This window comes from Harpegnathos saltator, unplaced genomic scaffold, assembly GCF_003227715.2.
Source record: "Harpegnathos saltator strain DR-91 unplaced genomic scaffold, Hsal_v8.6 scaffold660, whole genome shotgun sequence".
Classification (NCBI taxonomy): domain Eukaryota; kingdom Metazoa; phylum Arthropoda; class Insecta; order Hymenoptera; family Formicidae; genus Harpegnathos; species Harpegnathos saltator.
In genome coordinates, this window is record NW_020230494.1 from 22,818 (window position 1) to 34,393 (window position 11,576).

The 11,576-nt window shown below is 39.0% G+C and overlaps 1 protein-coding gene and 1 pseudogene across 1 annotated transcript; both read right to left on the minus strand.

The window, feature by feature from the left end:
• Nucleotides 1-1,863: 1,863 nt before the first annotated feature.
• Nucleotides 1,864-3,621, minus strand: LOC112589938 (uncharacterized). The gene is made up of 2 exons (XM_025305015.1): nucleotides 3,421-3,621; nucleotides 1,864-2,037 (listed from the first exon to the last, which is right to left on the minus strand). The coding sequence occupies exons 1-2, from the start codon at nucleotides 3,619-3,621 to the stop codon at nucleotides 1,864-1,866; spliced, it is 375 nt and encodes a 124-aa protein (XP_025160800.1).
• A 62-nt stretch (nucleotides 3,622-3,683) lies between these two features.
• On the minus strand, nucleotides 3,684-7,227 carry LOC112589937 (uncharacterized; annotated as a pseudogene).
• Between the last annotated feature and the right edge of the window lie 4,349 nt (nucleotides 7,228-11,576).

The window sequence follows — 11,576 nt, forward strand, 5'->3', positions numbered from 1 at the left end:
AAGAGTGTAATATTAAAACCCGAAAAAAAGATAAAGCGCAAGGCAAAACTTTCACCAGTCGAATTGACTACATCGAAACGGAAACTATTAAACGATCCTCTGATAGTTCCTACATCGACGGAGGCTCTACAATATGAGGAACTACATAGAATGACGCATGAACCTTCACCGATCGACAATTTTTCTCACTGATGATGATGATGATGAGAATGTTTCCGAAACCCCCGATAAACCGGTAGTGACATCCGTTAGACGTCAGTTGCGAACGTACAAAGGACAACAAACTTTACGTGATCATTTTGGTCCGTTGGGTCAAAAATATATGGGAGCTGTGCTAAGCAGTGGAAAAGATAACACTATAGATTATGTTTACGGCGTACGTCTTAGTAACGATGGAGCGATGCTCGGTGATAAACGTATCGATGTAGACAGAGACGATAATATAATCATAGGCGAAACAGGATACATTGGAACACCCGGTCTTTACGAGCTAATATTCAAAAGAATCCCCGACGATTCTGTGTACACCTAAGCTGATATGCAAAAATACAAAAATATACTATTGGCGACAAATACTCACAGACGCGGGTACATCCCGCAAAACCTATACTCGGTAACAAGGGACACAAATATAAACATATAATCGCGCCCCTAGTATCAGATGCGTCGAGCAATAGAGTGGGAGGAAAAGGTTTATACGTATCGCAAGCTATGATGACCTTAAATGACAACAATATCGATTACGTGCATTGGAATGATCCTAACGAGCTGGTGGATCGTATGCGATTGCTTGACGCTTCGCGCCAAGCTGGCAACAACTCGCACGAGCACGAAATTTTATCGATTATCGAAGAACCCCACGAAGCTGGTCTCATTATAAATTAAGCAGCGTGGCATTGACACAAGTCAGTCAGTCGGTACAACTTGTTCCGAAATGTCGATGAATAAGTTTGCAGTGTTGCGAGAAAACAATGGTGCGAAAACTGATCGAGCGCATCAATGGAATGAACATGTTGAAAATTACATACATGAAAATGCCCTTTGTTTAAACGCGGCCAAAGTTTTTGATGCAAAATCGCGCAAGATAAAACATGTAGTGCAGCCTGAAGCCGACAGTGACGTTGCAACCGAACAATACGTGGAAGAATGTGTTGCAGGTGTGAGAAATCATTTGAATGATGTTGCAACCAAACGATACGTACATGAAAATGCCTTTTGTCTAACCACCGATGGTAAAGGTTTTGACGCAACAGGGCACGCGATACATCATGTAACGCGTGCCCTGTTGAAGGCCGAGAGCCTTCAATGATGTTGCGCACAAAAATTATGTGGATGAGAGTATGAAGTCTGTATAACTTCTGCTGCATGAGTGTAACGTTGAGAAGAAGCAATATATAGATGAGAATATAAATTCTGTAAAGCTTCTACTGCATGAGAGTAACGTTGAGACGAAGCAGTATGTAGATGAGAATGTTAAAAAATTGAAGGATTAGCTGGAAGACTACCAAAAGAAAAACATACTGAGCATAAATAGCATTCATGAGAACACAGAACGAATTTTAGACTGGACAGATTCAGAGATAAAGAAATCTTCGAAAATATAAAAATAGAATATTGCAGTTGAATCGACATATAGTATCGACATAAGCAAGAGACGGATCATCACGAGCTGCAATGGTGAAGCAATCGTCAAAGTTTAACAAAAAGAAGAAAAGTTCAGAGAAGCAACTCATCGATACTATTTCAGCTGTTTCTGCCGGTGTAAAGCGACAAAGCTTCATGCATGATGGGAAAACGACTCGGCGAGTAACGGGGAAAAATAATGAGAAGAAACATTCCGAAAAAGAACAACTAGTGAAAGAATTATACGCTCCAGCGAGACGAAATTTTCCTCGCAGACGCGTCATAGTGCGTGGATACGATGATCTTTGGCAGGCCGATGTGGTGGAAATGCGTCCTTACTCGCGATTCAATGGAGGCCACCACTACATACTCACCATTATCGATGAACTGAGCAAGCACGCATGGGTCGTGTCGTTAAAGAGCAAAAGCGGAAAGGAGATAGCCGAGGCATTCGCAAAGATAATTCGAACGGATGGAAGATGTCCGAAGAACTTGCAAACTGATCAGGGAAAGGAGTTTTACAATACAGAGTTGCAAAGACTTGTGAAGAAACACGGTGTCAATCATTATTCGACTTATTCAGTAATGAAGGCATCTGTTGTGGAGCGATTCAACCACACGTTAAAGAACAACATGTGGAAAATGTTTACGTTCAACGGAACTTACAAATGGATCGACTCGTTACCGCGCCTCGTCGCTGAATACAACACGCGAAAACATCGAACTATCGGCATGCGTCCTATCGATGTGACTCCTACGATTGCTAATAAGCTCTTAAACACAGTCTATAGTAACATAAAGATTGCAGCGCCTGCGAAATTCAAAGTGGGTGATCTGGTACGCGTCAGCAAATTCAAAACTATCTTTGAAAAAGGCTATATATCGAATTGGACAACCGAAGTGTTTAAAATCGTCAAAGTGCAGACAACTAATCCTGCTACTTACCTACTCGCATACTCGCGCGGGAAACGTATCGCCGGGGGTTTCTACGAACACGAACTACATAGTGTTACCAATCCAGATTACCAGTATACTTAGTAGAAAAAGTGTTGCGCAAGCAAGGCGACAAAGCATATATAAAATGGTTGGGATTCGACAATTCGCATAATTAATGGATACAAAAGGATAATGTATTGTAAAAAAAAATGAATACAATTTTGTTAGAACATTCGATGATATACTTAATTGTAAAATAGTTAATAAAACAAACAAACGTTATAATGGTATACTATAATGTCCCCATGATAATGTATTTATCGAATCAGGCATAATAAATCGCTTATCATCGTATGGACTGAGAGCAGTTTTCGTTTCGAATATCGTGTATACCTCGTGCAACTTGGATCTTATGTACGATTGACGCCGACTCGTTTCAATTTCCTCTCTCAAATAATGCGTGTAATCGTCAAAATTGATCGTTCGTGCTATAATATTCCTCTTAACACCCTTCGCCCTTTTGGTATCCTTTTTACCTTCTACTTTCAGCGCATACATTTTTGCTCTGAGTCAGACGAATTCTGTCATTATAGCTCCGTTATTTTCGTCTTTCATAAGCCCTGGAACTTTTTTGTTCTTAAGCGGTATACCGTATATGTTATTTTGAGAATAATCGCTCGTATCATACCTAGCAATGTCACGTTTCATTAGCTCATATACATCGTCGGACATTACATGGTAAATTAAGCTATCTGTGTCCGTATATAGTACTTTACATTTCTCGCGATATAGAGGTGACATGTACTCATGGTGAAATTCATACAAGCAGGTCTTAGATATGTCGAGAATATACATACCCACATAGATCGGCTTGTTGAACTTCACTTCGAGTTTTCGTAATTCAATTGCAACCAAATTTTCTGAAAAGATGCTCCTGCTATGAAAATTGGGCAATGCGACCATTGCCTCTACACCGTATCGTCCATCCCATTTTGTCAAAAGTTTTACATCGACATGATTGCGAACATTTTCCATTGTTTTGCCGAATACCGCGTTATTCATCAATTTGTATAAATTTTTCTCAAAATCGTTTGTTGCATGCGTTCAAAACTGCGTATTTAATTCTATGTAGTTGCATAGCCATGAAGTTTGTGCGAATTGGAGTATGCGATGAATCTTTTCGATACGAAGACCATGGCGTATGCACTGCTGCAGATTACGATAATGAATAACATAACACTGCCTATTATATAAAGTCGCAAGGAGTTTTTCTTGCCGTTTGTTCGGGGGCTTCGTTCGCGTCGGACAGAACGGTAGATCTGCATGTGCATCATGCAAGTGTTGAGGATACTCCAAATCAACCTCGAGAATATAACCTGTGAGCGAATTTAGCGGGATTGATGATACATCAAAATTCGACGTATCATCAACCCACTTAAATTCAGCGTATGGTAACGGTTGACACATTGCCCAGCCATACAAAATTATTATTTATATCAAAGTACATGAGGTATGAGGATGGCTTCGATGGATCGTAAGATTGCATGTATCGGTTATTGGCTTTTGCGTATCTACCGGAACACTGACTCAGACCGCCACGTATACCGCGTTCGATAAACATTACCATATCAATATCTGTGAGTAATTCAAAATTAATTTTTGTATGTTTTAACATCGCGTCCCACGTGAAACCTGGCAATGTGTAATAATGCGCGGGATCTAGACCGTAACTTTTGATACAACTATCGCGGAAATTTTCGAAAATATCAGCCAATAACAAAACATCAGTCTTCAGGTACAAATCGCTATATTCGCCTAAGGTTTGAATAGAAAACTGTTCCCATACGTTCACGGCGTGGTGTAATCGCTCTCAGATACTGTATCACCTGTCAGCGAACTGTAGAATAACTCGCGCGGTGGTAAACATTGATCCTGCAGCTTGTCATTGCAATCCACATATTCGTACGGAAAGACACCTTTTCGCGTTAATAAATCAAAATCTTTGTTGGATAAGTTTTTAAATTCGGATTGAAGAATTTTTAATTTGTCTCCAGTGAGAAACGATGCTAATTTATCGAGACTGGTACTGAGAAATTTGTACGAATCGATGAACCGCAATTTAATATGATTTCGCCAGTCTGATGTTTTACTTGTTGTATCATTAATATGTTTGGTAAATGAAATATTTTTCTTTCGTTATTGGTAGTACATCGACATGACCTTCGAACGCGGTGGCTACTTCCTTGATAATAAAATGAGCGTCATAACCTGATAAGTTATGAAAAACTATCGGAATATAATAGGAATCTGTATAATTTAAATTACAATTGGAATGTGCCGGACCCCTGTATTGTCCGGTTAAATGACAGTGATCGCGTACGCGTATATCCCCCACTGCGAATAATTTTTCGCATATATGACAACGCGTTGCACTATAAAATGCTGCGCACTGTTCTTGTGATAAAATTTCCATAGGGACATTATTACGCAGAATAATTTTTATACGATGCGCCAATTGTTTAAGTTCCTCGACGAACCACGAAATGCAATTCGGATCGCGACGACACTGATATGCGGATAATGATTCATCGTAGGAACATCGTACATAATAAGCTATACTATGTACTTTATGATGCTGATACACATACGATTTTTTTTCTTCGTTTGGCGTTTTCTCTAGAATGCATTCCAGGTCAGCGTACACCACGAATGGAATCCGTTCCCTTCTGCTGTAATTAGTAAAACTGAGCCACTTGTTGGCCTCTGTTGGCAGGATGACTGCACAGTCATTCAACTTGTTGCAATCTATGATATGATTCTCCAGTTTTTCGTTGGAATAAAAATAATGCAAGCAACTGAAAAGAAATGGATATTACGAGTTATTCTTTTATTTCATATTTTTATATTGTATTTATGGTGAATATCTCCTTACCGATCGCATATATACTTCTTGCATTTTTTCTTACTTAGTTGCATGTCCACAAGACGTGACAAATTCTTGATCCACACGAAATGTCCCATGTTGCACTCTTGTGGATCTTGCACATATAACAAATTTACATGCTTTTCCTTCTTACTGGCGAGACGTATCGGAACGATCGTACATGCTTCTTCTTGCTTCTTTTTATCTTGAATGGTGTATACGTTGATGGATATGTTGTTTAGCTGTTCAAACTTGGTAATTTGTTTAATCGTCATTGGAAATTCAATATCCTGAAGATTGAATATTTTGGTGTAACGTGGGTACGAAGATTCCGGTCTCCATGTCTTGCAGCTGGATATAATGCCGCGACCACGGACCATGCAAAACATGCGTTGTCTTTAGTTCGTACGTTTATCACGGCTTTCTTTAATTTTATTTCGCGAGGCAACTCAATGTTGCACCCTGCATGCAGTGGATTGTATTTGTTCACATTGACTGTGAGATCAAGTATGCGCAGTAGTGCCCACCCACTATCACGTTCTTGAAATTCTTCCAAAGATGCCAAAGTAGGCTCGATGACGCGTTGCTCGTACCATTTATCCAAATCTAAAGCAGAAAAGAGTTCACTGTTTCTCGTGTTAATGCTTTTGAATGCATGATTGTCGCCTGGATAAACTCGCCATTGAACACAGTGTTCACCTTAAGATTGCCGTGCTTTTCCATAGCACTTCGCACGTGCTCGAGCACTGTACTCTTCGCATCTTGGAGAAATCGAAGAGGTTCGATATGGTTCACGTTAATAACTGCGCCGGTTGATATGCGGCTTTCGAACGCTGTATCAATTTCTCTCCATACCAATTCTGCATCTCTTGATGCGTGTCCAGCACCCACGTGTATGAAGCGTTCTTGCACAGAAATTTTCAGTCCCTCGAGTCGTGCAATACGAGCCACCACTGATTGCGCGGCGCCAATCGACAATCGCGATCGTTTTGCTCGACTTTGTTCTTCCAAACATCTGATACACTTGTCAAACTTTTGCACCCACGCGTCGTAAGCCTCTCGCGAATTCAGACGAGTGGATTGCTCAACAGTTCTCGTTCGGTTTGAGTGAAGTCTTCCATTTCTTTATTAACTACAGAGAATACTCGGCTCTTTGGAATCCTTTACTTTATATTCTCTCCGTTAGAAAACACGTTCGGATATGCGCGAGTCAAATGACGACCGTGAAAGAAGGAGGGTGTACTAGGCGATGGGACCTGCTTCTTATTTCGTCCCGAAGAGAGAAAAAATATCGCGTAAGTGCGGTAGTCGCTAGACCGGGAATTGAACTCGGGTCTCTCGCTTGCAGGGGGACTGCTCTAAACCCACTGAGCTACCTGACGCTCCATGGTCAAGACACTCTCCTCTCCCCTGATATCGTTAAAAGATGTCGTTCGGAAGCGACATCTCTAATGCCATCCCGAGTCTAAACCAAAGATATCCACATCTCATTTACTTTCCTGTTTTGAGGAATATATCTGCGCATGCGCTACAACTCTGAAGAGTAAGAGGAGGGGATGCCCTATAGTAGCTTTAATATTAGGCTTCGGAAAAAAACTTCTGTCTCTCAGTCGCTCTGTGAACACGAGATTCATCGGTTGTATGTCTACATAGTAAAGTTTGGGTGTGTCTACATAATAAAAGTGTATGCTGCCGGTGCTGAAGTGAATGCTAAACACGCAAATTATTACGTGCCTGCTCAACATGAGGACGAGGCTCCACCGAGCAAGAAAATGTGTGAAAGGTGAGTGTTATAATGCTATTTCTTTCAGTTTATCCATAGTAATTTTTCCAAGATTCAGACATGTAAATTTTCTATGTCTTTTCAGCGTTCCACGACCTCCTGCTATGCATATCTTAGGACGCCGATACGCTTTGACTGCAACTTATAAATATTTGAACATCGGAATCAGCGTAGGAGCTGAACCCGTCATAGACATAGTCATTGATCATAATCGTGGCAAACAACTGCTATTGCCGATCAAAACTTGGAATGCGCTAATGGGGCAACGTGCTGACATCCAAAGATTTCTGCAGGCCAATTTTTATAAGTCATCGTCTCCTCCGATGCGTATAGAAGAATTAACAATAACGTCATGTAAGATGTACAACTCACAATTGAACTCACAATTTTAATAATTGCTTATATGTAACACCAGATACGTTAAATGTATTATTTACATTTGAAAATTGCATCAATCACATGTATGGATGGTTATCAGAAAATATCTGTATAGTTAGTGTAAAATTCAAAAGTTTTGTAAATATTCTTCGTGAAAAGAAGAATTATATTACTAATATACATACTGCAACAAAAACAATACAAGAAAGCAGCGACTTTGACCGCGAGTCGCTCATTGATTGTGAATTGTTAGCATGCGCTGTAAAAAATATAATGTATGAAGCCGTGAACAAATAAATGATATTCTGGAAAACATAAAATTATGTATAAATTAATTCTATATGTTTCCCATTTGACTTCCCTTCCCCTTCCTCAGAACGATGAGGATAGTGCCCGGCGCAAGTCGGCATGGTAAAATACTCTTTCGACGAACATTTCGTATTCCCTTCCAACCTAACCTATGATGGTCTAAGTAGTAGGACTATCGCACGGTAAACGAAGGGTCCGAGGTCCGAGTCTGGCCTAGTTTCGACTTTGTTTTTCTTTTGACGCATGCGTGACGCCATCATACACACTGTAAGAACCTTCACTAGGCGCCTACTAGCAATAGGTAACAATGGTCTAGGAGGTTCGAGAGACATCCGATAGACGTTCGAGAGACGTCCGAGAGACGTCCGATAGACGTTCGAGAGACGTTCGAGAGACGTCGAGAGACGTTCGAGAGACGTCCGATAGACGTTCGAGAGACGTCCGATAGACGTTCGATAGTAATCGCGGGGCCCAGGTTCGACTCTACCTACACCGCCGCCATGTTTGTTCTTTTGACGTATGCGTGACGTCACGGTCGCCATCTTACCCGTAACGTGACGTCTACTAGCAATAGGCGACGGTGGTCTAGAAGGTTCGAGCGCTCGATAGCAACCGCGGGATCCAGGTTCGAGTCTGGCCTACACCGCCGCCATGTTTTTTCTTTTGACGTATACGTGACGTCATCACACACATACTGTAAGAACCTTCACTGGACGTCTACTAGCAACAGGCAGCAATGGTCTAGGAGGTTCGCGCGTCCGATAGCAACCCGCGGGGTCCAGGTTCGAGTCTACCTATAGCCCGACGCGTTTTTCTCTCGTGACGTCACGGCCGCCATCTTGCTCATAGAATCAAAGATTTTGGGGTGGAGCAGGAGGGTACCAATAAAGAGGGGGTATCAATTAAGAGGGGGATCAATAAGAGGGGGGTCAATAAAAGGGGGATCAATAAAGAGGGGGTCAATAAACAGGGGGATCAATAAAGAGGGGCAATATCAATTAAGAGGGGGATCAATTGGGGGGTATTAATTAAAAAATATTAACTAATAAATACTGTCTTTTGCATAATTAATTAGCAATTTGGGTTAGAATCCCCCTATTCTATCTACTTGCATTGAACAACTATGACATTGTCCTGAGAGTTTTCTCATTTAGAGCGAGGAAACAAATATATTTTATGAATTTTTTTTTGCGCAGATAGAAAATTGCACCGGATTGTAATTGTTTTTGGAGATTATTTAATACTGTATGAAAAATATTTATTAACTTACAGATATTGTAATAAAAGCAAAGAGGTTTCATTTCGTACTTCTTGATTCTATTACAATATTCTTTTATATTTCATACTACTTTATATTTCTTCCTACTACTTTATATTTCTTCCTACTACTTTATATTTCATCCTTGTATAACTTAAAAGTATTCTTAAAATATTATTAAACAATTCAATAATCAAACATGTGAACCTGCTCCGCAAAACCGACTCCGCAAAAATAATTAATAAAATATATTCATTTTCTTAGCGCCGAATATTATTGATACTATTACAAATAATATTACAAATGATATAAATTTTTACAAATAATATTTGTAAAAATTTGTATTATTTGTAACATTATTATACAATTACAAATAAAATTACAAATAATAATATTACAAATAATATATATTACAAATAATAATATTATTAATAATAAAATATTATTTGTAATAATTTCGGTGCGCCGAGTAGACAAAACTTTCAGTATTGTCATAGAGAGGAAGGAGAGAGGACAGTCGCGCCCGCGATTCAGATTATGGGTAAGAAAGAATTAGGCTCGGCTGGCTGAGCGAGAACGAGAGCGACAAGGAGGGAATGATATTCTCTCTCTCTCTCTCGCTCGCTCGGCGCGTCGACAATTGCCGATCGCGTGGCTCACACGGATTGACCGAGCTAGCTGTGTGCGTATATGGGGGGGGGAGGAGAATCCTCGTGCAAGCCCGTCACCAAATTCGCATCACTGATACCAATGATGTCAAAAACCGAACAAGCTGCGGACAAGCGTAACTTGTAAATACCGGAGATCAATTGTTTATCAGCTCATAGACAATTAATATGACGAGATACTCGCGGAGACCCGTGTACTTCTCTTTCGTCTTTGTGTACAATTGCGATCAATAAAAAATTTCACGAATTGTTCGGTTTTGACATCATTGGTATACGTGTGTATGTGTGTGTGTATGTGTACACGTACAATTGCGATATACACTTATCATGTTAGCATTGATTATTTTTATTCATGCTAAAAGAAATAAGTATGATTATGTAAAGAATTTGTCTGCGTATTATTATACATTCTACATAGTTCTCCCTGTGATAGTAAAAATAACACACTTGAACAACCTCTACGCTCATATTCACAAAGCCTGATCCACTGCGCTACTGAAGCAAATTGGTAATTCTTCTGCTATAACGACATTAACAGAAAAGACTAAACTTCCAAACTGCATTTCTCAAAACGTTTAAGATTTGCGCCGTTTTTGGATAGCATTTGTTACTATTACATTAATATTATATTTTTCTAAAAGCAAAATCGTACGGTGATTTCAAGGATGAAGATTCCTCTTGTGTGAGATATTAATTATTCATTCTTTATTAATAGCCAAAGATTTTCCTTTGGTTTAAATGTTCAAGAACTTATTTTTTCTCTGAGAATCTTTCAATTTTATGTTCATGAAAAGTTTATAAATTCGTAAAGAAAAAAAATTATTTTACTACCTACCTTTCAAGAGTTGCGCATAAAAGATATTTTAACAAATCTGATCTGAATCAGTCAACAAATTCAATTTTTCATTCAAAGAAGCGTATGTAGGGTAAGCATAAGTAAGATAAGTATAAAATAATAAATTAAATATTATTCTCTGAATATATAATAATAAATGTTTTTTCTTTAGCTGAATCATCGAAGTAAATATTCTGTTATAAATTGACTTTTCGGATTACAATATTAATTTGATTTTCAGAGTACGCTTTCAAATTGACTCTTCGGAATACGCTATTAAATTGATTTTTCGGAGTACACTTTTAAATTGACTCTTCTGACTACACATTTGTTAGTTGACTCTGTGGAGTACATATTTTTTAATTAACTCTTCGGAGAGAAGAGAAGAGAAACATTTTATATTTTATTTAAAAAATCTTAATTTTTGCAGAAAACTGATTGATGAAGAAAAAATTAATTCACGACCTCAACGAAGATCTTAAAAAAATTACTGCAAGAAATGAAGTTGTTGTTATTATATACCATATTGTACAATATTAAAATACGCGCAATAATTATCTATAATTTGCATATATGGGTTTTGTAATTATAAGTAATATAAAAGTCATGACAAATTAATGTGGCCGCGCGTTTCTCTGTCGTGTCATTGCTAGAAATCGTCCGAACTCTCGAAATTATTTTCTTCCCGAATTATGAATATAAAACAATGTGGAAAAGGAAAACAAGGGGGTAAAAGGGGAGACGGCGACGTCTGCCTTACGATAATCGCTGCTGGTCGCTTCGTCCGCGTTGTCTATTCACTGGTGAGAGAAAGACCGATTCTTCGTTTTTATCTAACTAATCTAGCTCGCTCGTGAACAACA